This window comes from Palaemon carinicauda, chromosome 2, assembly GCF_036898095.1.
Source record: "Palaemon carinicauda isolate YSFRI2023 chromosome 2, ASM3689809v2, whole genome shotgun sequence".
In the NCBI taxonomy this organism is placed as follows: domain Eukaryota; kingdom Metazoa; phylum Arthropoda; class Malacostraca; order Decapoda; family Palaemonidae; genus Palaemon; species Palaemon carinicauda.
This window is the reverse complement of record NC_090726.1, coordinates 107,368,878-107,396,075: the sequence shown is the minus strand read 5'-3', so window position 1 is coordinate 107,396,075 and position 27,198 is coordinate 107,368,878. Positions and strand designations below refer to the sequence as shown.

The following is a 27,198-nucleotide window of genomic DNA, read 5'->3' as shown; positions in this document are numbered from 1 at the left end:
TTTGGGCTCAAGCCATGTCGTCCTGATGGAAGGTTCCTTTAGGCAGATTTCTAAGGGATATTTTCCCACAGTGATACTCCCAGAGAATTGACCATAGGTCACCAGAATTCTAACTCCTGGTGCGAGTATCCTTAAAATTTTTCTTAAGGATATCGCATAATATCAGGGGACGTATATCTTGATACGACACATGGCAATCTTCACCCCGAATAGCGTTTTCACTTCGAGGGGGAAGAGTGGCGAAACTGAAGGGGAGTCGGTATCAAGGTTACCCTTCCTCCCGTACTATTACAGGGCTCCAAGATGGTGCTCATTCCTTTTTTGGTAGCTGTTTCGCACGGTGGTTTTCCCTATTTATCTAGCGTTCTAGATCGTTTCTTGAGAGGATTTATCATGCAATCTCCAGCATCTTCTGCCTTTGGAAAGTTGAGTATCTAATCTTTACAGTGTATAATTTTTAGCTCCTGCTTCACAGTGAAATTAGTATAATCAAATGTGTTTTATGGACCATGGCCGGTCACCGGAGGCACCATGTTGGGCACTGTCGTTCGTCACGCATGCTTTATTTAGTCAGCAGAACGACATTATAGCTACTTAGGCAAAATTATATAAGTGAAGATATGATTATGCATACAAATTTCCTTTTCCAACATGTGTCGATCGTATACACTAGAGTCTCGGCGATTTAGGTAGCCGAGATCTCGCCCCGCGCTAGGCTACCTAGCCTATGCGCTTTAGTATACTTTCATACATTATCCCCGTGTATCGTTTTTCAATTCAACAGGAGATAGATTTTCTCCTAGAATTAACTATATAACTCGATACTCGTCTCCTCCGGAGATTTAAGGGTAATCCCTCCTTCCTTCTGAGTGCCGCCATAAGCGACAACCCTATCTTGGTCTTGCCATAGAGTAGTACACTCCGGCTTGACTAGGCTAGTGTTTCCTGTCTCCCACCCTTGCCGGTGAGTATCCCGGCTTGGGTTTCCGACAGAGTATTCAGTCTTTATGCCGACGACTTAGCTGCCGGGTGAGTATTCACTCCCCTGCCGGCTTACAGTTGCCGGCATAGGAGGCTTAGCCTCCCTAGACTGCTCCTGAAGTGGTTGTATAATGCCGCCACCTTCTCCCCTGCTGACAAGTCTTGTTTCAGAAGACCCTAGGCTGAAGAATAGATATTCTTCTGCCACCTAGGATGGCACCGATAGTGAAACAGAGTTTCACCCTTGTTTGGAAATAGCAGCAACCCTGCCACCTTCTCCTAACACAACATACAAGACCCTTTCCCTGCCCCTCTCTGTCCTTTAGCGATAGCCTAGTCATCGCATATCTGTGGCCGTCGTCCTACACTCTTCCTGCTTGCCGGGTAGATCGCAGTGCCAGCCGGGCTCCTACATAGGCGGCTTGATACCCGATCCGACTTTCCCCTACAGACGCAAGGCTCCAGGAAAGGTTGTGCCGGCTATAAAGGCTGCTGGTGGGAGACCCCTTTAGCCTTTGAGTGTTCTTCAATCCTCCCTTGGTCTGCCATCCACATCCCTAAAACCAGCAGTGACCGGCATCAGATCTTGTGGCTGGGTGGAAGCTTGAATGATTCCTTCTCCCCTTCCATTTGAACCCTCATTCTGGAGGAGGGCAGTAGGATTAATATACCTACACCCTTATTTATTGTACAAAGCTACATTAATAAGACAGCCCTTCACTCCATGCTTTCTCTCTTTCTGTCGGCTAGTGCCGTCAGGTACTAATGCTGCCGGCTAGACCGGTGCCGTCAGGTGCTAGCCTAGCCGGCAAAACGTCAACTGAACTACAGTATATGATTATACAGTAGCCGGTATATTTGCAGTATAGATATACTGCAGACAGAAAACTATAGTATATATTATACAGTAGTTTATATTTCCAGCATTCCCTGTTTGTCCTTTCACAGTCTATTGTTGAGACCAATTTTATATTGAAGTGAAGTATTCCTTCAATAAACTGATAAAGTCATCAGTTTATAACTTACCCCACAATATTAATACCTTTTATGGAAGGCCTAGTGTTAGTATACACTAATTCTCTCCCTAGAGGTTAGAACCCTTCTCTATTGAGTTTCCCTTAATAAGGAAATCCTAACATTAATATTGGGGGAGGTCACAGCAATTGGCTGGATAGGAGACACAGGTATGTGTCTTTCCTATTTCCTTTCTAGCTTGCTATCCTAAGCTATAATGGTTAAGTTACCATATATTGCATATAACCTTTTTATCAAGTGTGATAAACAACCGCATACTCATTTATATTTCCTTTCCTTACAGGAGGAGCCCAAAATGAATTGCCAGGTGATCTACTTTAACCACAAGAGTAGGAACTTTTGTGGTCACACTATGTGCAGGACTCATGCCGCCTGCGCCATTATCACTGACACCTTGCAGTACTGGGACCCCCAGAACTGCAACGTCTGCTCAGCCATGGTGGTCGAAGGCTTCAACGACCCCAAGTCAACGGAGTTGAGGGATGCAGCACGAGAAAAGCTGCGCAAGTGGGTACGAGGGTTCCAAAAGAACTCTCCGGGACCGTACCTACCCAATGAAAGGATGCGTAGCTTGCTGTTCCCTAAGCCCGGTAGTGAAGCTGTCGTGCCCCAAACACGACCCGGACCTCCCTGCGTCCAGATTGCAATTGAGGCAAATGTGAGTGAGGCAATGCAAGGCATGGACATCCACCAGGAGGAAAGGATGTCTGAAGTGTTTACGGACACTGGGAAGGATCTCCTTAGGGATGATCCCGAGGAGGAGTCTACTCTACCTCCCGAAAGAGAAGAAGAGGTCGAGTCGTCGGAAGTGGGAGAGTCCCTTCTACCTGTGCCGGCACTAGAGCCGACACCATCTACGTCTTCAGCTCCTAATCCTCCATTGGAAGTCATGAGCCAAGCAGTTTTTTCTCATATCACTACGCTCATGGAGAATATTCGCAAACAAGGCAAAGCAAGGGAAGCGAAGCTCAAAAAAGAGCTCCGTGAAGCACAGATCACCGCCTCCCGAGGGTCATTCAAGCGACCTAGAGTTCAAGACCTGCCATCCTGCTCCGAGACTAATCCCTGGAGGTACACGGAGTATATGCCGATTACCAACGGCAAACTCTACATCTCAGAGAAGAAGGGAGCCGTCCCCCTAGACAATATCCAGTTCTGGCTGAGCTTCAATGCTTACCCTGACAGCTTCATTCGACTGAAGCATGAGCCAGCATCAAAGGAGGAGACGGAACCAAAGGAGGTCATGGTTTTCGACCATGATATGGCACAGGCTCTCTTGTCGAGCACCCTGAAAAAGGTGGGTTATACTAACTCGAAAGTGTCCTCATTGAACAAGAAACATCCTACCTTTCTTGCTCCTGCTTCAAGAGCCTTCCCATTTACGTCAAAAGCATTCCAGGCTGTTGCCAAGGCAGTGGAGGCAGGCAAACCATGCCCTGCAACAAAGTAGTGTAGGCCTCTGTTGTTATCCCTGCCCATGGACGAGAAGGAATGGAAGGAAGTCCACCTAACCTTCTCAGTAGGGAATCTAGATGCAGATATCGCGGGACAGCAGTTCAGCGAGAATCTCCCTAAGCTGTCAGACTTTCTCTTGCGGAGGGAGCAAGAGACGAAGGAGAGGCTTGCCGCCTCCCTGTCCCTACACAACTGCATCGAGATGTGTGCAGGCCACAAAAGCACCCCAGACATGCTCACGGTCCTGCCCAGAATGCATATGGCCACCTTAATGAAGGACCTGTAAGGCTTCATGAAGGCTAGGAGAGCCTGTAGAAAGTTTGTGTTTGCTGCAGCGTCAGTAAACCACGAACCCAGGAAGCTGATTTCTTCCAACATCTGGGGTAAAGACCTCTTCCCCAGTGAAGCGGTCAAAGAGGTAGTCGAGAAAGCCGCCACGGAGAATAGGAATCTTCTCCAGAAGTGGGGCATCTCTTCAAAGAAGAAGTCTTCCCCAGATGCGGGTCCAAACATAAACGGAAGTCGAAGAAGCCAAGACTACCATCTCGGCCTGCCCAGCAACATTCTACAGTCACCATGACCGCAGTGCTCCAAGTGGTTGTTCAACCACAAACCACATTCCAAGTGGTACCTCAACAGCTGATTGCCAAGTCACCAGCGTTCAACCCAGGGTTTGAGGGCAAACCACTACCTTTCGTCTGAAAGGAAGAGGCTCCCGACGGGGCTCCTCAAGACATCCCTCCGGAGGAAGGGGAGGACGCGGTCAGGGTGGCAAACCCTCTAGACAACCTAAGCAATGAGATGCTTCAGGTAGGAGGGAGGCTCCAACACTTTCAGGATCGTTGGACCTTCGATCCTTGTGCCCACAGCCTAATCAACAATGGACTAGGATGGAAATGGAACAAGTCTACACCATCAATTCTTCCTACACTCCATCCCCTTATTGGAAGAATATACCTTGGAACTCTTGAGCAAAAAGGTTATAAGGAAAGCAAAGTCCATCAAATTTCAGGGAAGGCTGTTTTGTGTTCCCAAGAAGGACTCAGACAAACTCAGAGTCATTCTGGACTTGTCGCCACCCAACAAGTTCATCGAGAACAGCAAGTTCAGGATGTTAACCCTTCAGCACATGAGGACCCTGTTACCAAAAGGGGGGTACACAGTCTCAACAGACCTGGCAGATGCTTACTGGCACATACCCAGTCAGCCGCCCCCTCTCCTCCTACCTAGGATTCAAGTTACAGAAGACAAAGTATGTCTTCAGAGCCATGCCCTTCGGACTTAAAATAGCCTCAAGGATCTTCACGAAACTTGCAGACACAGTCGTTCAACATCTACGCCTGGAAAGTGTTCAGGTAGCAGCGTACCTGGACGACTGGCTGGTGTGGGCAGCATCCAAGACTGCTTGTCTGCAAGCATCCAAGAAAGTGATCCAGTTCCTGGAACATCCAGGATTCAAGATCAACTTCAAGAAGTCTTGACTCTCCCCAGCTCAAGAGTTTTAATGGCTGGGAATCCATTGTAACTTGAATCACACCACCTCTCCATTCCTCCCAGGAAGAGGAGAGAGATTGCAGGACTGTCAAGAGACTACTGAAATCTGACAGGATCTCAAGATGCCAACAGGAAAGAGTACTGGGCTCTCTCCAGTTTGCAGCAGTAACAGACCCAGTGCTAAGAGCACAGCTGAAAGATGCGTCCGGAGTCTGGAGAAGATACGCATCAAACGCTCGAAGAGATCTACAAAGACCGATACCGACCTAACTACAATCACTTCTCAAGCCGTGGTCGAAGGTCAAAAGCCCAACGAGAACCGTGCCCTTGCAACCACCTCCCCCATCGGTGACCATCCACATGGATGCCTCGACGGAAGGATGGGAGGTCACTCCCATCAAAGAAAAGCCCAAGGGACTTGGTTATCCCTGTTCAAGATCTTTCACATCAATATTCTGGAGGCCATGGCAGTCCTCTTGACGCTGAAGAAACTATCCCCTCGCAGATCAGCCCACATCAGGCTGGTCTTGGACAGCGAAGTGATAGTGAGATGTCTGAACCGACAGGGCTCGAGATTGCCTCACGTCAACCATGTGATGTTAGCCATCTTTCGTTTAGCGAAAAAGAAGAGATGGCACTTATCGGCAGTTCACCTACAAGGGTTCGGCAATGTGACAGCAGACGCTCTATCCAGGCTAAAGCCGATAGAGTCAGAATGGTCCCTAGACGCAGACCCATTCTCCTTCATCTTGGAACAAGTCCCGGAACTGCAGATCGACCTCTTTGCGACGAGTGACAACAAAAAACTACCTCGATATGCAGCCCCATACGAGGACCCTCTAGCGGAGCAACGGACGCCATGTCCCTCGATTGGAACGAATGAACCCGGATCTACCTGTTCCCTCAAACCAATCTCCTAATGAAGGTCCTCAAAAAGCTGAGACCCTTCAAGGGAACGGCAGCTCTAGTGGCCCCCAAGTGGCCCAAGAGCAACTGGTTCCCTCTGGTAACAGAACTGAAGCTGAGGCTGGTCCCTCTACCGAACCCAGCTCTATCTCAACAGGTTCAGAAGTCGACTGTCTTCGCTTCATCACAGAGAACCCAAAACCTTCATATCATGATTTTCTCGCCTTAGCAGTAAAGAAAAGATTTGGGATCTCTAAAGGCAGTATAGACTTCTCAGAAGAATACAAGTCAAAGTCAACCAGAAGACAATACGAATCGTCTTGGAAAAAGTGGGTTGCTTTCGTCAAAGCAAAAAGGCCAAAAGAAATCTCAATAGACTTCTGTCTGTCCTTCTTCATACACCTTCATGAACAAGGCCTGGCTGCCAACATTATAACTACGTGCAAGTCAGCCTTGAATAGACCTCTTCTATACACCTTCCAGATGGACCTGGCGAACGAAATCTTTAACAAGATCTCGAAGGCATGCGCTAGACTTAGACCTGCAGCCCCTCCGAAGCCCATTTCATGGTCCCTGGAGAAGGTTCTACACTATGCTTCAACCTTGAACAATGAAGATTGTTTTTTTAAGGATCTAACCCAAAAAGTGATATTCCTGCTCGCTATAGCCTCAGGAACTAGTGTTAGTGAAATAGTAGCCCTATCAAAAGACGAGGGCCATTTTCAGTTCACAGAAGTGGGAGAACTGAATCTCTTTTCTGATCCTACCTTTCTCGCCAAGAACGAGCTACCCACCAAGAGATGGGGTCCCTGGAGAATCTGCCCTCTGAAGGAAGATGTCTCTCTATGTCCAGTAGGATGTCTAAAGGTCTATCTTCGAAGAACTTCAGACTTCAGGGAAGGACAGCTCTTCAAAGAAGAAACCTGAGGATCAAACTTGTCCCTAAAACAACTGAGGCGAAGCTCACCTACTTCATTCGCAGAGCGGATCCTGACAGTACACCTGCAGGTCATGATCCAAGAAAAATTGCTTCCTCGCTGAACTTTTTTCAGTATATGGACTTTGAGCGTCTTAGCTCATACACTGGATGGAAGTCATCCAGAGTGTTTTACAAACATTATACGAAGCAAGTGCACGAACTTAAACGTTATGTGGTGGCGGCAGGTAGTGTAGTAAAACCTGTCGTCTAGTGCTGCGATGAACAGTGCATTGATTGGGACTTTCAATTCGGGTGAAAAGGTGTTGACACCTTCTAGTGCAGTACCCTTTTATGTGAGTGTCACCCTGGTGACACTAGGACTGTTCAATTTTTCAGGTGCAGAATTGTACAAATGACACTTGTGCCATGTGTACATTTTACACAGTTTTGATAATATCCAACATTTACAGAAAAATTATATTGATAAAATTTTTCAATTTTATGAGTGGCATTAATTAATTTCTTCCCTTTCAGGTAGAAAAACTTTGACTGTATATGTTGAATGTATAATTCTCCTTTATGTTCTTTACACTTGTTATCCCATTTACTCATTTAGCCTAAATAAATGAATAAAAAGTGTGTAACTGCGTCTTATTTCGCCCCATAAGTAGCAACAATAAAACGTAGCCATAGTTCTTTTACTTATTTCCCTAAGTAAAACTTACATTTATTGTAGTGATAGAAACAAATAGATCTAGTTGACACTTATATTTGTTCCTACACGTATACAAACCTTGAGCCTTTTTTACAGTCTAGCAAGACGCTTCCCTGCAGGGGGCAGGAAGCCCTAACATTGTTCCATGATTAGTGGTAATGACGTATAACGGTAACGTCATATTTCTCAATGGTCTAGATGACCATATAAAATTGTCCCAATGTTGAGGTACTTATACAAATCCACATATACAGTACTTTCAAGTAATTCTCTGGTAAACTTACATCAAGACGACATGGCTTGAGCACAAAAAAGGGATTTTGAAGGGAAGCGAAAAGTCTATTTTTGGGTGAGATGGCCATGTCGTCCTGATGGACCCACCCTCCTTTCTAAGAAAAGGCTTAGGTAAAGTTCCCTCCCGAGACTACTATATCTGTAGCACCATGCTCAGTGCTACAAGGAATAAGCGCCATCTTGGAGCCCTGTAATGTAGCCAAATATCCCTTAGAAAGCTGCCTAAAGGAACCTTCCATCAAGACGACATGGCCATCTCACCCAAAAATAGATTTTTCGCTTTGCTTCAAAATCCGTTTAATGCTAGTCAGTTTTGGAGTTCTCTTTTGCAAAAGATTCTCCTTAACTAGACTTTAGATTTAACTATTATATTTAGTTAATTATTTCCATCACTTTATTCAGATCCTTTGAGGACGTGGATTGGATTGTGCATCTTACAAGTGGGATTCTATTACGATCCCCCTGTCAGATTTTGGTTTAAAAAATAGCCTTCTATTTTATCTTTGATTGCTCCAATTATTGATGCATCGATATATTTTGTAAGGTAGGTGACTCCGTTAACTTCCTAATAGCCCTTTCTCTGCGGAGAGAGTAGGATACTGTTTTTGAGGAGCATTCTTGTTACCTCTTTTTATCTGAACGATATTCAAATGATAAAAGGGGACAATTTCAGTTGGCTTTACTTCTAATCTAACGCCATTATAGGAGTCTGAATATTGTGGGCCCTTTTTCTCTTTCTGATTAAAAATTGTAAATACACACATTTTGGATTTTAATTTCCCAATTTTTTTATGGAAATTTGGAACGATACTAACCCATTACTTTCAGGAGAATGAAGGGTCCAATCTCTTATTGGGGCACTCAGGACTGCAGTATGTGTAAGGGCTTACAATATTCTGGATGGATATTGGAGGGTGTTCTTCCACAAAAAGAATGCTGAGCCAAAGGCTCCTTATCTTACTTCTGTAGCTTGGAAGGATAAGACTCGGTTTTGGGGTACACTCCACCTAGACCCATTTCTACAGTTCATTTCCATGTAGATGAAACTAAATTTTTTGAGCCTTAACGTGGACAATTTATCCTCGGTTTCTTCTTTATCTCCGGATTGAGAATCGACTCTCCTACCGGTAGTAGATTCAGATGAACCCCTCCCTCATGTGGATGATTCTTACTTGTCCGAATTGGACGAGGTTAGTGTGACTTCCATGAGTAGCTCAGTGCGTTCTGTTGTTTCAACTGTCGTCACTACGGTGGCTGCTCTATCAACTGTTACGACTACGCCTTCCTTTTCAGGTACGCCTCTGGTTTCTGTCCCTCCTCCTTCCCCAGTCGAGCCAGGCGAACTAACACTTCCTACATTTTCATCTAACTTGGAAAATAGGTCCCTGTTGGAAAACATGAAGGCCTGTATGGAAGGGATCCAAGAATACCAAAGAAGGATGGGTAAAGCCTTACCGGAGGAGATAAAAGCCTAGAAATCTTCAGAAGATCCTTTTAAGTCTAAGGTTTTACCTTCTCAACTTCCCAACTTACACGCAACAGAGCCCGTGAAGGTATCCGGGTCATGCAGTGCTTTCAGAGGGTATTTTTCATATTGGAGAGGGGCTAGGTTCTAGTCCGGTTGCTAATATGGAATTATATCCAGATATAGAGGCCTACCCCTTTTGCTATGTTAGGTTAGCTGAAGGTGGCCCGTGGGGACGACACTATCCCTAAGAAACAATTCTCCTAGTTCACACCAGAGTGCGGCATCTGGCAGTGAAGAACATAAAGACAGTAGGGTGTATTAGCCCACAATTAGGTGCTTTTACTGAAAGGTTGGCCACTTTTATAGCGCCCAACACAATGGTTTTTCCCTTTGCTTCTAAAGCCTTTTTGGCTGTGGAAAAGGCCTTCAAGGAGGGTAAGTCTCTTCCGGTCTTGGAAGAAGGGAAACCTGTGTCACTCATTCTTCCCCTTGACACTGAACACTGGTTGAATATTTAGTTTACTTTTGCTGAAGGGAAATTAGATATGGATATAGCCAGCCGGCAGTTAATGAGAGACTGCCAAGATTTCCTGCACACCTACTTAAGGCGGAATTGGAGGCTAGGGAGAGACTATCAGCTTTGATGTCTCTTCAATGCTTTGTACAAATGATGATTGGTAATTTGTTGGTGGCCCTGTCTTTTCGCTTTTAAAGGTTTAAAGGTTACTCATGAATGGCAGAGGCAAGGGACAGTGACATTGCCCTAGCAATTAGGACAATGCCCTGGAGACTGACCATATATTATATGATCAGCGCCCAAGCCTCCTCTCCACCCAAGCTAGGACCAGGGAGGGCCAGGCAGTGGCAGCTGATGACTCCACAGATAGACCTATAGGCTCCCCCAAACCCCCCAACCTTAACTGACAAGGATGGTAAGATTGCAGACACTAATGGCACTAACGAGTCTGAGTGGGACTCGAACCCCCGACTGGCAAACACCAGGCAGAGACGTTACCAATCAGGCCACAGCAACATGGCTACTTTTATAAAGGTTTTTTCTAACTTTTTTCAGGCTCGAAGAGTCTGCAGAAAGCATGTTTTAGCTTCCGCAATCATTCGTCTTGAACCGAAGTGTCTTATTGACGCCTGTATTTGGGGTAAAGATCTTTTTCCACAGAATTTAGTAAGGAGATCTTAGATAAAGCGGCAGCAGAAAATGAGAGTCTTTTCCGGAGATGGGGAAGATAAAAAAAAGGGAATTTATTCCTGAGGTTGGCCCTCAACCTAAGAGGCCCTTCATCTCTGCTTCAGGTAGTGCTTTGCAGAATCTTTTCACTGTTCCTCACCCAGTGACTTCACAGTTCCCAGCATTCAATCCTGGATTTGAGCAAGGGACGTCGTCCTTTTGTCCCCCCAAGACTGTAAGAGGGGGTAGAGGTAGGTCCGACAGAAGTCGTAGGCCAAGGAGTCGGGGTCTCCGAAGTAACAAGGGAACTAAGGGCACACATCCTCAACCAAACAATGAGGATACTCCAGTAAGGGGAAGACTGAAATAATTCAAGGACAGATGGCTGTTCAGTCCTTGACCACAAAGCGTGATTTCCAGTGGTTTAGGCTGGAAATAGAAGAGACAAACCCCGAGGATCAAGAGATTTTTCCAGAAATTAAAACCACATCTGGTACAATATGTGCAGGGCCTTTTGGGAAAAGAGTTATCCGTTGCACAAAATCTATGAAGTTTCGAGGTCGTCTATTCTGCATGGCAAAGAAAGTTTTGATAATTCCTTGAACCATTCTTGACTTGTCCAATCTAATTCTATTCGTTCTTTGCGACAAGTTCTGAAGGCTGACTATTTCACAGATACAGACCTAACTACCTCAGGGGGTTTACAACGTCTCTATAGATCTTACCGACACTTATTGGCATCTTCCGATAGGTTGACGCTTCTCTCCCTACCTTGATTTCAGACTAGAGAGAAAGGCTTATATATTCAGAGCTATGCCATTCGAGCTCCCTCAGCAAGGGAATGCACGGAAGCAACATATCACGTGGCAAGATTCCTCCAATATCTAGGATTCCAAATAAACTTCCAGAAGTCAAGGCTGAACCCGGGTCAAGGGTTCTCGTGGTTAGGGATTCGTTGGAATCTAAAGACTCATGCCCCCTCTATTCCTGCTGCCAGGAGGAAGGAAATAGCTCGGTCAGTTCGGTCTTTCATCTACTAAAGAAAGACCACCAGACGTTATCAGGAAAGGGTTTTGGGCTCATTTCATTACATTTCTATAACGAACCCTCTCCTCAGGGTCAGACTCAAAGATACAAGCAGGGTTTAGAAAAAAAGGAGCTTTCAGAGCTCCCCGCGATCATCAGAAGACGACCCCGGGGTTGCTTCGACGGCAACTCCGTCAGTGGTCACATGCCAGGAGTCTTTCCAAGACGGTTCCGTTACACTTTCTTCCTCCTACAGTGTTTCTACCTACGGACGCCTCACTGGACGGTTGGAAAGTGCAAGGTCGTTGGTCCCAGAGTTTCAAGCAATTCCACTTCAATATTCTGGAGACCATGGCAGTCTTCTTATCCCTACAAAGTCTACATTTACAAAACAACATTCATTTCCATCTTGTATTAGACAGCAGAGTAATAGTTCATTGCATCGACAGGCAAGGGTTAAGATCTCCCCAAATAAATCATTAAATGATTGCCATTTTTTCATTGGCCTAGAGGAAGAGGTGATTTCTATCTGCATCTCACCTCACAGAATCCAGAATGGGATGGCAGACTCTCTATCTCGAACACATCCACTAGAGACAAAATGGTCTCTAGATGAATCATTCCCTTTCATGCAGGAGGTAGTCCCAGGTCTTCAAGTGGACCTGTTTGCAACGAGTCTCAACAAGACACTTCCCAATTATGTGGCACCATATGTAGATCTAGAGGTGATAGGCATGGATGTGTTATTCATGAATTGGAATCCATTGGGAGAAGATTAATGTATTCCTACCCTTCAATCTTCTCTTGAAGGTGTTACATGAGTTCTGATCATTCAGGTGGACAGCAGCCCTGGTTGCTCCTCTTTGGGCGACGAGCAACTGGTATCCTTTGGTGACATGATGAACTCTAGGCTGGTACCTCTACCCAGCCCGAGACTGTCTCAAGAAGTACAGAGGAAAACTGTCTTCGCTTCATCTTAATAACCGAATGCCCTTCATCTCATGATTTTTTCGCATTAGCCCTGGGAAAAAATTTTCAAATTCAACGGGACAAATTGGCATTTGTGGAAAATTATAGAACTTCCACTACTTTGAATCGTTATGAAACTTCGTGGAAGAATAGGGTTCGATATGTAGAAGATAAGATGGATTTTGAGCAAAGCGAAAAATCTATTCTTTGGGTTATATGGCCATGTCGTCCTGATGGAATGTTCCTTTAGGCGGCTTTCTAAGGGATATTTGGCTACAGTGATACTCCCAGAGAATTAACCACATGTTTCCAGAATTCTAACTCCTGGCGTGAGTATCCTTAATATAACTTTAAGGATATCGCATAATATCAGGGGACGTATTTCTTGATACGACACATGGTAATCTTCACCCCGAATAGAGTTTACGCTTTGAGGGGGAAGAGTGGCGAGTTTGAAGGGGAGACGTTATCAAGGTTACCCGGTGGATCCCCTCCTAGTACCATTATGACGTACTATTCCTTGTTGCAATTAAGCATGGATAACCGCAGATAGAGTAGTTTCGGGTGGGGGACTTTTGTTACATAGTTGTATACTCCATAGATGTGTTATTCATGAATTGGAATCATTGGGAGAAGATTAATGTATTCCTACCCTTCAATCTTCTCTTGAAGGTGTTACATGAGTTCTGATCATTCAGGTGGACAGCAGCGCTGGTTGCTCCTCTTTGGGCAACGAGCAACTGGTATCCTTTGGTGACATGATGAACTCTAGGCTGGTACCTCTACCCAGCCCGAGACTGTCTCAAGAAATACAGAGGAAAACTGTCTTCGCTTCATCTTAATAACCGAATGCCTTTCATCTCATGATTTTTTCGCATTAGCCCTGGGAAAAAATTTTCAAATTCAACGGGACAAATTGGCATTTGTGGAAAATTATAGAACTTCCACTACTTTGAATTGGTATGAAACTTCGTGGAAGAATAGGGTTCGATATGTAGAAGATAAAACGGATTTTGAGCAAAGCGAAAAATCTATTCTTTGGGTTATATGGCCATGTCATCCTGATGGAATGTTCCTTTAGGCGGCTTTCTAAGGGATATTTGGCTACAGTGATACTCCCAGAGAATTAACCACATGTTTCCAGAATTCTAACTCCTGGCGCGAGTATCCTTAATATAACTTTAAGGATATCGCATAATATCAGGGGACGTATTTCTTGATACGACACATGGCAATCTTCACCCCGAATAGAGTTTACGCTTTGAGGGGAAAGAGTGGCGAGTTTGAAGGTTACCCGGTGGATCCCCTCCCAGTACCATTACGATGTACTATTCCTTGTTGCAATTAAGCATGGATAGCTGCAGATAGAGTTGTTTCGGGTGGGGGACTTTTGTTATATAGTTGTATACTCCTTTTTTTTAAAAGGAGGGAGGGTCCATCAGGACGACATGGCCATATCACCCAAAAATAGATTTTTTGCTTTCCTCAAAATCCGTTTCTTGGGCTCAGCCATGTCGTCGTGATGGAAGTTTACCAGAGTACTATATCTGCGGGTTTGTATAAGTGCCTTTACTTTGACCAAGTTCCTTATATGGTCTCCCAGACCTAATATATATGACATTACCGTTATTTGTCATATCCAGTAAGTTTGGAACTAACTTAGGGCTTCCTGCCCCCTGCAGGGATATTGTCGATATCGACTATAAGGCGTCAAAGTTTGTATTTCGTAGGAACAAAGGGGAACTTTTTAGAGATTACCAGGTTGTTCTTACAGAGGTTATACTGTCAAGTATATTATTTTTAGGAAAAATAAAAGGCTCTGGATCATTTATTTGATTTCATGCAGGGCGAATACGACGCAGATACATCTTTATGTATTTTATTTGTCTAAAATATAAAAATAAAACAACAAATGTATCATAAATGAAATCCTTTTGACATTCCAACATCTTCAGGTATATATATTTTTAAGGTGTGCAGACAAAATGTCGACAGACAAAATGTCGAAAGGACAAAATGTCGAAAGGTGTAGATCAGTATTTCTTTCATTAGTAATCTCTTCATATTTGTATACATCATTCATGGATAGAGAATTATGATATGAATATAATAAGGAAGTATTGAAAAAAAAGAAATAAAAATTCTAACATTTACTTAAAGCACCATAAAATTATAAAATGTTGTATAAATATGGTTACAAAATTGAGTAAAAATTTAATTTTGAGAACAAACATAAAATTACAAATTGTGTGCTATTGCCTGCAAGTACTCGAGTACATTTTCACTGCTATAACTGTCAACATTTTTTTTTCAACCGGTCGTTTACTTGAGCGTATTTCTTGTTCCTCCTTCCAATTAGAGTTTCCTTGAAAAACTTGCTCTAGAGCCATCTCCGTTGATGCTTGCTCCGAATGCAGTTTTCGAATCAGTTTATCTTCTGTTGGGTGGATAATCGTTACCCTTCTCTTAAATGCACTGTGCCATCCCTCTAGCATGTTGTTTGTTCGAGGTAGATCATTTGAGGTTCTTTCGTATACTGATTATAAGGAAATTTAAACGTTGGCCTCCTCCTTCTTCCCCGCTGAATAATACCCATCCACGTCATCTCAAAGTATTGCAAAAAATCGTCTAAAATACTATCAGTTTCTTCGTGTAGAGTTTCTATGAAAGTATTAAAACAATCATACACGTCATCTGGAGGCACAAATGAAAGTGCCTGTAGTTGTTTTATGATCATAGCATTTCCAGCATCTGCGTACCAACTTTGCAAACCCAATCCTTGTATTCTTCGCCATAGGCACTGTGCAAAGTGAAAGAAACACCCGTAGATTTCACTATCTGGAAAAAAAATTCTCACGCTATTTATGGCTGACCGTTCAAAGTCTACTGATACTGAATCTGGATGTAAATCATGACTTTTAAGCCAGCTGAATATTATATCATAGGTATTCTCATTTTTGTGGGTTGTAATACAATAAATGAGAGGAAGAGTCTTGTTTTCTTGTATCATAGCGTGTATTGTGTAAAGTTGTTTTCCAATTGGAGCACAATCGAAAGTTCCATCACAAAACCAACTCTCTTTTGTTTTAAGAAGCTGAATATTTCTTAATGTTGAGTAAATATTGACTTCTTTACTGCTAAATTGTAAAAAATTTTCACCTCTCGTCGTAACTCTCAAATCTTCATTAGTTCCAGAGTTACGGACTCTTCTTACTGTTCTTGCAAGAGTTTCTTTCTTCGGTAGAGCGCCGGCTACTTCCAATGAAATATTATCTGTACATTTGTTTATTACAATCGAAGTAATTTTCTCCGTCTTTCTTGCATTTTCTTTCAACTCTTCCTTAACCTTGAGAACATCTTTTCTCACCATATCGGGAAGATGGCAATGTTCTTGAGTCAAAGAGGATACTTCACTACCTATACTAATTAGTCTTCCACTACAGTATCCTCTTTTTTCACATCTCCAATATATTTTTTCTTCTTTTTGCTTATCAGCCACGTAAATGTAACCACCGTACAAAAGTTTTCTGCCTTTCTTGTTGCTTTTGATTATTTCCATTTCTTAGAATGCTTTTTTCCCAATATAAATAAAAAAACTTCAAAGGAAGTTTTATAAACTTCTTGCTATGGAAAGGAAGTTGTTAGTGAGACGAAGGGGGAAAACTAATTGTGAAATTTATTCATTAGCGCATGGCAAATGGTTGTTTTCTTAATAGTCGTCTGTTTGGGTATCGGTATTTTGGTGTCGGTAGTATAGGATTCGGCAGTTATTAGAATCTTCCTCTATTCCTTTTTAGAAAGGAAGAGAGAGAGAGATAGAGAACAGAGAGGTAAAAATAATAATTTAAAATTTTACTACTTACCAACGTTAGAGGGAGAGAGAGAGAGAGAGAGATCGGTATTTTGTCCTTTTGACATTTCGTCCTTTCGACATTTTGTCCTTTCGACATTTTGTCTCTCGACATTTTGTCCGTCGACATTTTGACCTACCACCATTTTTAACCTGTAAGGGAAGAAATACATATATTATGGATTAGTCATTGGTGCCACACACTATTGTGAAATTATTTGATTGATTTCACTTACATGTTGGATATGTTTCAACGCTGTGTACGAATGTTCACACGGCACTGGTGTTATTAATTAGATTTTCCACCTATATAGAACAGTCCGAGAATCCCCATAGTGATTTCCATTAAAAGGTATTATACTCAAAGATGCTAATACCTGTTCACACAGCTACTGTTAAGTCCCAAACAGTCCACTGTTCATCGCAGCACTAGACGACAGGTTTTATAACAATACCTGCCGCCACCACAAAGTGTTTTATTTCATGCACTTGCTTCGCGTAATGTTTATATAAGACTCTAGAAGATTTCCACCCAATATATGAGTGGAGTCTATCAAAGTCCATATGTTGAAAGAAGTTCAACGAGGAAGCAACAAGAACATCACTTTCTGTGTGAAATGTAAACAGTCGACTTCTGAACCAGTTGGGATAAAACTGGGTTTGGCAGAGGAAACAACTTCAGTTTCTGTTCTAGAACTAGAGGGAACCAATTGCTACTGGGCCATTTGGGGGTCACTAATGCAGCTGTTCCTCTGAAGGATCTTAGCTTGTCGAGGACTTTTAGCAGGAGATTGGTTGGTGGAAACCGGTAGATCCGATTCCACCTATTCCAGTCGAGAGACATGGCGTCTATCACTTCTGCTTGAAGGTCCATGTAAGGGGCTAAGTAACGAGGTAGTTTCTTGTCGCTCGTCGCGAAGAGGTCGATCCGCAGTTCCGGGACTTTTTCCGAAATGAAGGAGAATGAGTCTGCGTATAGGGACCATTCTGTCTCTATCGGCTTTCGCCTGGATAGAGCATCCACCGTCACATTGCGGAACCCTTGAAGGTTAACTGATGATAAATGCCATCTTCTCTTCCTTGCCAGGCGGAAGATAGCTAACATCACGAGATTGATGTGAGGTGATCTCGAGCCTTGTCGATTTAGACATTTTACTATCGCTTCGTTGTCCAAACCAGTCTGATGTGGACTGCTCTGCAAGGGGATAGTCTCTTCAACGTCAGGAAGACTGCCATAGCCTCCAAGATGTTAATATGAAAAGTTTTGAACTGGTGCGACCAATTCCCTTCTACTTTCCTTTCTTGCGAATGGCCTCCCCATCCTTCCAGGGAGGCGTCCGTGTGTATCACCACTGATGTTTGTGGTGGTTGCAAGAGAATTGTCCATGCTAGGCTCTTAGCTGTTGACCACGCCCTTAATAGCGTGCGCAATCGGGTCGGGGTCAACCTTTGTTAATCTCTTCGAGCGTTTGATGTGTATATTCTCCAGACTCCTGACACATCCTTTAGCCGTGCTTTTAGCACCGGGTCTGTCACTGCTGCGAACTGGAGAGAGCCCAATACTCTCTCCTATTGGCGTCTTGAAATCCTCGTGTTGGATTAGTCTCTTGACAGATGCCGTTATCTCTCTTCTTCTTTAATGGAATGGAGAGGTGGTGTGACTGCCAGTTCCAATGGATTCCTAACCATTGAAACTTCTGAGCTGGAGAAAGGCGAGACTTCTTGCGATTGATCTTGAAGCCCAGGTGTTCCAGGAACTGGGTCACCTTTCTGGCCGCTTGCAGACAAGTAGTCTTGGATGCTGCCCACACCAGCCAATCGTCCAGGTATGCTACTACTTGTACTCCTTCGGAGCGTAATTGCTGGAAAATTGTGTCCGCTAGCTTTGTGAATACCCTTGGAGCTATGTTTAGTCCAAAGGGCATGGCTGTGAAGACATATTTTGTCTTTTGTGGCCTGAATTCTAGGTAGGAGGAGAGGGGGGGACTGACTGGTAGGTGCCAATAAGCATCTGCCAGGTCCATTGAGACTGTGTACGCCCCTTTGGGTAGAAGAGTCCTTATGTGTTGCAATGTAAGCTTCCGGAACTTAATGAGTTTAATGAGAACCTTCCAAAGTTGCCAGACCATCTTTTGAGAAGGGAACAGGAGACGAAAGAAAGACTTGCCGCTTCCTTGTCTCATCAGAACTGCCTGGAAATGTATGCAGGCCTAACTAATGCCCCAGACATGTACATGGTCTTAGCTAAGTCCTGCATGGATAACCTTAAAGAAGGACTTATGTGCCTTTGTCAGGTCAAGGAGGACTTGTAGAGAGCATTTGTTTGCCACAGCAATGGTAAAACACGAACCCAGAAAGCTGATCTCTTCATGTATCTGGGGCGGAGACCTTTTCCCACAAGATTTGGTCCAAGAAGTCATTGCCAAAGCCGCCACGGAGAATAGGAACCTTCTTCAAAAGTGGGGCATGTCTTCAAAAAGGAAATCTTCCTTAGACAGTGGTCCCCAGTCTAAGAACAGAAAGGCAAAGAGTCCACGTAGACCTGCACAACTTCCAGCCGTGACCATGGCCACAGTGCCTCAAATGGTAGCCCAGCCACAAACCACCTTCCAGATGGTCCCTCAGCAGCTGGTGGCTCAGTCACCTGTATTTAACCCAGGTTTTGAGAGGCACACGACCACCTTTCGGCCCTACAAAAGTAAGTTCCCAAAAAGAGGATCCTCCGGAAATCCCCCAAATGGTGGAGGAGGATTAGGTCACGGAAACAAGTCCTCAGGAACCTCTAAACAATGAGAGGTTCCAGGTAGGAGGCAGACTTTTCCACTTTCGGGATCGTTGGACCTTCGATCCCTGGGCCCACAGCCTAATCACGAATGGACTAGGTTGGAATTGCCACCCACTTTTCCAGAATTCCTCCAGCACTCCACCTCCTTGTTGGAAGAATATACCTCAGAACTCTTGAACAAGAAGGTGATAAAAAAAAGCGAAGTCCATCAAATTCCAGGGAAGGCTGTTTTGTGTTCCCAAGAAAGACTAGGAAAAACTCAGTCATCCTAGACTTGTCTCCACTCAACAAGTTCATCGAGAACAACAAGTTCCGGAAGCTTACATTGCAACACATAAGGACCCTTCTACCCAAAGGGGCGTACACAGTCTCAATGGACCTGGCAGATGCTTATTGGCACCTACCAGTCAGTCCCCCCCTCTCCTCCTACCTAGGATTCAGGCCACAGAAGACAAAATATGTCTTCACAGCCATGCCCTTTGGACTAAACATAGCTCCAAGGGTATTCACAAAGCTAGCGGACACAATTGTCCAGCAATTACGCTCCGAAGGAGTACAAGTAGTAGCATACCTGGACGATTGGCTGGTGTGGGCAGCATCCAAGACTACTTGTCTGCAAGCGGCCAGAAAGGTGATCCAGTTCCTGGAACACCTGGGCTTCAAGATCAATCGCAAGAAGTCTCGCCTTTCTCCAGCTCAGAAGTTTCAATGGTTAGGAATCCATTGGAACTGGCAGTCACACCACCTCTCCATTCCATTAAAGAAGAAGAGAGATAACGGCATCTGTCAAGAGACTAAATCCAACACGAGGATTTCAAGACGCCAATAGGAAAGAGTATTGGGCTCTCTCCAGTTCGCAGCAGTGACAGACCCGGTGCTAAAAGCACGGCTAAAGGATGTGTCAGGAGTCTGGAGAATATACACATCAAACGCTCGAAGAGATTAACAAAGGTTGACCCCGACCCGATTGTGCACGCTATTAAGGGCGTGGTCAACAGCTAAGAGCCTAGCATGGACAATTCTCTTGCAACCACCATAAACATCAGTGGTGATACACACGGACGCCTCCCTGGAAGGATGGGGAGGCCATTCGCAAGAAAGGAAAGTAGAAGGGAATTGGTCGCACCAGTTCAAAACTTTTCATATTAACATCTTGGAGGCTATGGCAGTCTTCCTGATGTTGAAGAGACTATCCCCTTGCAGAGCTGTCCACATCAGACTGGTTTGGACAACGAAGCGATAGTAAAATGTCTAGCCTAAATCGACAAGGCTCGAGATCACCTCACATCAATCACGTGATGTTAGCTATCTTCCGCCTGGCAAGGAAGAGAAGATGGCATTTATCATCAGTTAACCTTCAAGGGCTCTGCAATGTGACGGTGGATGCTCTATCCAGGCGAAAGCCGATAGAGACAGAATGGTCCCTATACGCAGACTCATTCTCCTTCATTTCGGAAAAAGTCCCGGAACTGCGGATCGACCTCTTCGCGATGAGCGACAAGAAACTACCTCGTTACTTAGCCCCTTACATGGACCTTCAAGCAGAAGTGATAGACGCCATGTCTCTCGACTGGAATAGGTGGAATCGGATCTACCGGTTTCCACCAACCAATCTCCTGCTAAAAGTCCTCGACAAGCTAAGATCCTTCAGAGGAACAGCTGCATTAGTGACCCCCAAATGGCCCAGTAGCAATTGGTTCCCTCTAGTTCTAGAATAAAAACTGAAGTTGTTTCCTCTGCCAAACCCAGTTTTATCCCAACTGGTTCAGAAGTCGACTGTTTACGCTTCATCCTTGAGAACCAACAACCTACATCTCATGATTTTCTCGCCCTAGAAGCGAAGAAAAGGTTTGTGCTCTCAAAGGACAAAATCGACTTCATTGAAGAGTACAAGTCAAGTTCAACTAGGAGACAATATGAATCGTCTTGGAAGATGTGGGTTTCCTTTGTGAGAACAAGGAGACCAACAGAAATTTCAATACATTTTTGTCTCTATTTCTTCATCTACCTACTTGAACAAGGCCTGGCTTCCACTACGATAATTGCGTGTAAGTCGGCCCTGACTAGACCTCTTGTATACGCCTTTTGAGGTGGACCTCACAAGCGAATTCTTCAATAAGGTCTAAAAGCATGCGCTAGACTCAAGCCGGCAACCCCTCCAAAGCCCATCACATGGTCGTTGGACAAAGTCTTGCACTATGCTTTGAACCCAAATAATGAGGATTGTACTCTAAAGGATATAACACAGAAGTCACTTTCTGTTCACAATAGCCTCAGGGGCTAGAGTTAGTGAAATATTGGCCTTATCAGAAATGTAGGCCATATTCAGTTCCTAGACATGATCATACTACATACGATTGATTCTATAGTGTGATTGACGAGTTTAAGTCCAAAACTTGGAACAAGTTGAACTACGATGACGAGGTTGAGTGTTGTCCTCTGAGAGGGAAGCAGCTCTTGAGTATTTACTTACTCCTGAGTATTGAAGACCGTTCCCTCATGGACTCACTCCTGAGTTGAGGAGGACGTCACAGGCTGAGTGGTTGCCAGGAGAACTGAACCTTTCTTTCCCGATCCTACCTTTCTTGGCAAGAACGAGCTGCCCACCAAGAGGTGGGATCCTTGGAGAATCTGTACACTGAAGGAAGATGTTTCTCTATGCCCAGTAGAGTGTCTTAAGGTCTATCTTTGTAGAACTTCAGTCTTCAAGGAGGGACAGCTCTTCCGAGGCGAAACCTCAGGATCAAATCTATCCTAAGACAACTGAGAACAAAGCTCACTTACTTATTCGCAGAACGGATCCTGACAGCTCACTCGCAGGTCACGATCCAAGGAAAGTTGCTTCTTCGTTGGACTTCTTCCAACACAGGGGCTTTAGAAGACTCCACTCTACACTGAGTGGAGATCATCCAGAGTCTTTTACAGACACTTTACGAAGCAAGTACATGAAATAAAACATGTTGTGGTGGCGGCGGGTAGTGTTATAAAACCTGTCTTGTAACGCTGCAATGAACAGTGAACTGCTTTGGGATTTTCAAGTGCATCGGGTGCAGGGGTATATTTACCCTCGAGTGAAAATCACAACGATGATTAACACACTGTTCCATATAGGTGCATATCTGACAATAACACCAGTGGCGAGTGAACGTTGCGTCACGGTGTTCATGCATTCCCAAAATCTGTACAAATCAGTCAGATTTGGTTTCACATCTCCATTGAGTGGCATCATTTCGATGAAATTACATATTTTTTCGATAAGAGAAAATATGGACCCTGGTGTGTTTTCAATACTGGATCAGATTCATACCCTCTTGCAACTACATTTGATAATCTAGTTGCAAGGTAGAAATACTAAACGTATTTGCGTCTTGTTGCTGCTATCTCAGTTACAGACGAATAAAGCATACTAGAGTTTTAATTAAACCCTAGAGGGGCCCAACTTGAAATCAGAGTACACATTTTCAAGGTATGTGAAAGGTAATCTCTAAGTATTACCTTCCGTCCCTACGGAAAATCAAGCCTTGAATCCTTATTGTCGATGTCGACACTTTCCCTGCAGGGGGCAGGAAGCCCTAGGCCAGTTCCAAGCTTAGTGGAAATGACAGATAATGGTAATGTCATATACAGGTCTAAGAGACCAGATATGGACCACATTCAAGGTAGAAGGCACTTATACAAACCCACAGATATAATTACTTTCAAGTTCCCTGGTAAGTTCCATCAGGACGACATGGCCGAGACCAAAAAACGAATTTTGAGCAAAGCGAAAAATCTATTTTTGGGTGAGATAGCCATGTCGTCCTGATGGACCCACCCTTCTATCTTATATGGCCCCACCCAAAACTACTCTATCTGCGGCTATTCCAGCTTAAATACAAGTTAGGAATGATGGGCCGTAATAGTACGAAGAGGAGGTCCACCGGGTACCTTAATAACGGCTCCCCTTTCAATCACCACACTTCCCCCTCAAAGAGTTAAATCTATTTGGGGTGAAGATTGCTATGTGTCGTATTAAAAAATACGTCCCCTGATATTATGCGATATCCTTAAAGATATATTAAGGATACCAGGAGTTCGAATTCTGGAGACCTATGGTTAATTCTCTGGGAGTAATGCTGCAGCAAATATCCCTTAGAAAGCTACCTAAAGGAACCTTCCATCAGGATGACATGGCTATCTCACCCAAAAATAGATTTTTCGCTTTGCTCAAAATGCGTTTTTTGGGGTTAGCCTCTTATTACAGACGATTTATTAAAGATTTTGGAAAAATCTTGCGATCCTTAGATAAACATAGAAGGGCAGAGAATTTTAAATGGAGTCGAGAACATGAAGATGCATTTCAAAAGTTGAAACAAGCTCTGTCTGAAGATACTTTTTTAGTCTTTCCTAAATTTGATCGTGAGTTCTATGTGACATGCGATGCTAGCGATGTTGCCATTGAGGGAGTGATAGAACAGCTGGATGACGTTGGAATTTTCCGCCCGGTAGCTTTCGCTTTACGAGCGTTAAAGGGTCTGAAAACCCGTTATTCGGTGTTAGATAAAGAGGCACTGGCCATTAAATAGGTATTAGAAAGGAATCGTTATTTTCTTTTGAAGCATAGAATTTGTATTAAGTCTGATCATTAACCCTTGTCATATCTTTTTGAGAAATCAGATTTGTCAAGTCGTCAGGCTAGAGGGCTGGAAGCATTGTTAGAATTCGATATCGTAGGATTCAAATATATCCCTGGACGAACTAATGTAGTAGCGGATGCCTTATCTCGTTCTGTGGCTGCTATAACAAGGTCGATGAGTACGCCACAGGCTGTGCGAGGGGTCGAGCAGACGAGACCCAGTGACCCATCCCAGTTAGGAGAGACGTCAGCTGATCGGAGAGGGCGGGTGAAAGGGTGTGTTGGCCCCAGTAGTAGAATGAATGAGGTGAATGACCAGCATGAAAATGAACCTGTCCTTGAAGCACACGACGTCCGTGATGATGATTGTGATTGGGATGTAACATAACTAATTAAGGCACAGAATGAAGATCCTGTATGGGGTAAAGTCAAGGCTTATCTTAGAAAGGAAACAGAAGAATTTCCTACTGACGTCCCACTTCCACTTAATAGATTTGTAATCGAAGACGATATTTTGTATGTAACTGATTTGAAACGAAACGAGTTGGTTTATCGAACTGTATTACCCACTCCTTTTATAAGTAAGGCCATGGTATTATCACATTCGTCGCCAGTATCCGGTCACATAAGCGTAAAAAATACTCTTAGAAGAGCCACTGATCATTTTTATTGGAAGGGCATGAAACAAACAATAAAGAGATATATAGACTCATGTCACCTCTGGCATCTGTTTCGATCCCATAGATTAAATGTACCTCCCGCCCGAGTCTGGCCTTTAGTTAAAAAGAAATGGCAACCTATGCATATTGATTTAATAGGTCCATTACCTGTTTCACACGCAGGGCATAAGTATGTTTTTGTTCTAGTAGATGCGCGAACTTGATATACGTTCGTGCAACCCTTGATCGATAAAACCGCACAGGAAGTCGCGAGAGCCCTTAGAGCTTTCATTGAGATATTCGGTACTCCTCGAGAAATTGTTTCAGATCACGGAACCAAATTTGTAAATGAAGTGTTCACTCGAATATCTGAGTTGTATGGCATTAAGCATTCTCCCATTATTGCATATAGACTTAGTTCTAATGGGTTAGTCAAGTCTAAAAATCGAGTCTTAATTAGTATGCTTAAATACTTAGTAGCAGATAACCCAAATATATGGTCGGATATGTTGTCTACAGCATGGTTTCCCAAAGTGGGCTCCACGGAGCCCTGGGGCTCCATGAGTGAGGCTGAGGGGCTCTGGAAGCCCTTTCTTAAAGAGGACCAAATGCTTTATATGGAAAAATTTAATGGCTGCAGAGATTTAATTCTTGATCTTTTTTACTGGAAAGAGATATGATACATAACTACATGTATGGAAAGAGATATGATACATAACTACATGTATAAAGAGTTTCAGGATTGTTCATGGAAAAGAAAATGAAAAATTTTTTTTTTTTTTAAATGCAAGAATTTTTGATTAATCAAAAACAAAAAATGGTTGTAAACACGAACATATAGTAAAACCACGAACAGGAACAACTAATGAACAAGTATATGCAAATGCTAAGCTCCTCATCCGGGACACCAAAATATTTTGTGGAAATTCCACAAAATAACTATAGTGGCCTTGATGAAAAGTTGCCAATTAGTCCTTTTATAAAGGAGAAAAATAAGGAAAAAATATAATGAGTATAATAAGTAAAATCTAAAGACCCCAACAAATAGTTCTCAATGTTTACAAGACCACTTAATTCTCGCATCTTTAGTTTATTGTGCGAAGATATGGGAAGCACTCACAAAGCATTGCTATTACACACTGCCGTTCGATGGCTTTCTAAAGGGAAAGTGCTGGTTAGGTTTTATGAGTTGCATGAAGAGGTTTACGAGTTTTTGTCAAACCTGAAGCACGATTTAGCCTCCAAATTGAAGGATAAAATATGGATACAGAGACTGGCTTATCTTTCAGATATATTTGCTCATTTAAATGAAACAAATGTTTCATTGCAAAGCAACAAAGTTACATATTTCAAAGCTCAAAGTAAGATAATTGCTCTCCAACGCAAGGTGAAGCTCTGGAATGATTGCATTCTCGAGGGAAAATATGAAAGTTTTGAACACATTTGTGAATATCTACTTGCCAACCAGCTTTCTCTTCATACAGACATAAAAGTCTCTATCTCTCAGCATCTGTCTACGATGGTTGAATTAACTGGCAAGTATTTTATTTCTAATACTGAAAACCTTCTCTGGGTTCAAGATTCATTTCTCGATTCCCAAAACACACAAGAACTGCCTTTGAGAGAGAGGGAACAGTTAATAGACATTTCAACCAACTTTGAGTTGACAGCAAAATTTAAGGAAAGTGAACTTTCAACATTCTGGATAAACCTACTTGAAGACTGTCCAGAAATTGCAGCTAAAGCCCTTGAGTTTTTGACGCGCTTCCCAGCAACTTATCTTTGTGAGAAAACATTCTCCTTGTATGCAGCTACTAAAACTAAATACAGAAATAGGCTGAATGCAGAAAAGGATATGAAACTACAAGTTACTTCGATCATGCCCGACTTTGAAAAGCTTTGCAATGCAAAACAACAGCTGCACTTTAGTCATTAGATTTTGTTTCATTCTGAATTAGTTATTTCTCCATATCGAATTCCATTGCTATTTTTCTTATTACTTCTGATTTTGATATTTTGTATTGAACAGCTCTTTCTGTTATTAACTGGCATAATTTTTGGCTATCAATTTAAGAAGAACAATAATAAAGACCATTCTTTAGTTGTGATTTTCTTCGACCTATTCATTTTCATTGTCGATATCATTCGTAGTTTATTCTCAAATACATCCATCATGAGCATTCTTTACCTGGTATGTATTTTCATGACTCATATCTCAGACAACCAAAGAAGCAAATTTGTCAATGCTTTTGTGGTTGCTCCCTTTGGCTTAAGCCTTAAGTTAAGGAACCTAAAAATCATTAGTTAGTATTAAAATTTGAAATTAATGTTTTTCATATTTATTTTAGAAATTATCTTGTTAGTGCTCCGTGAAAAACCTTTGCCCTGGTCAGTGGCTCCTTGGTATCCTGAAGTTTGGGAGACCCTGATCTACAGCACAGTTTGCATTAAACACAGGCTATAATGAGAGTATTGGTGATACGCCTTATTATTTAGTTTTTGGTCAAGATCCAAATTTGCCATATGATGTTTTCACGAAAAAGGAAAAATACCTGTGTATAATGTAGATAATTTTGGAACTTATGTTGCCAATGTAAATAAAAGGGCTTTTGAAATTACCAATAAGTTTTTAAAGATAGCCCAGGAGAGGAATATTCGTAGTTACAACAGAAGATTTAAAGTGAAACCACATGAATTTCAGATTGGTGATTGTGTGTATATAAAGCGGCTTCAGAGTAAAGAGCATTAGTTCGAATCAGCTTTTATCGGACCATTCAGAGTGACCCATATTAATCATGATAAAATAACTGTTAAGAGTATTGCAAAAGGTAATGTATATGA

The 27,198-nt window shown here is 43.1% G+C and overlaps 1 protein-coding gene and 1 non-coding gene across 2 annotated transcripts; both read left to right on the top strand.

Moving 5' to 3' along the window:
• The first annotated feature begins 21,421 nt into the window (after positions 1–21,421).
• LOC137630005 (small nucleolar RNA U3) lies at positions 21,422–21,627 on the top strand. The gene has a single exon (XR_011041627.1). It is a non-coding gene; the product is annotated as a small nucleolar RNA U3 (small nucleolar RNA).
• Positions 21,628–25,411: 3,784 nt separating this feature from the next.
• Positions 25,412–26,293, top strand: LOC137619085 (zinc finger BED domain-containing protein 5-like). Its single transcript, XM_068349278.1, has one exon. It carries the CDS (start codon positions 25,412–25,414, stop codon positions 26,291–26,293), a length of 882 nt encoding a protein of 293 aa, XP_068205379.1.
• Positions 26,294–27,198: the final 905 nt, after the last annotated feature.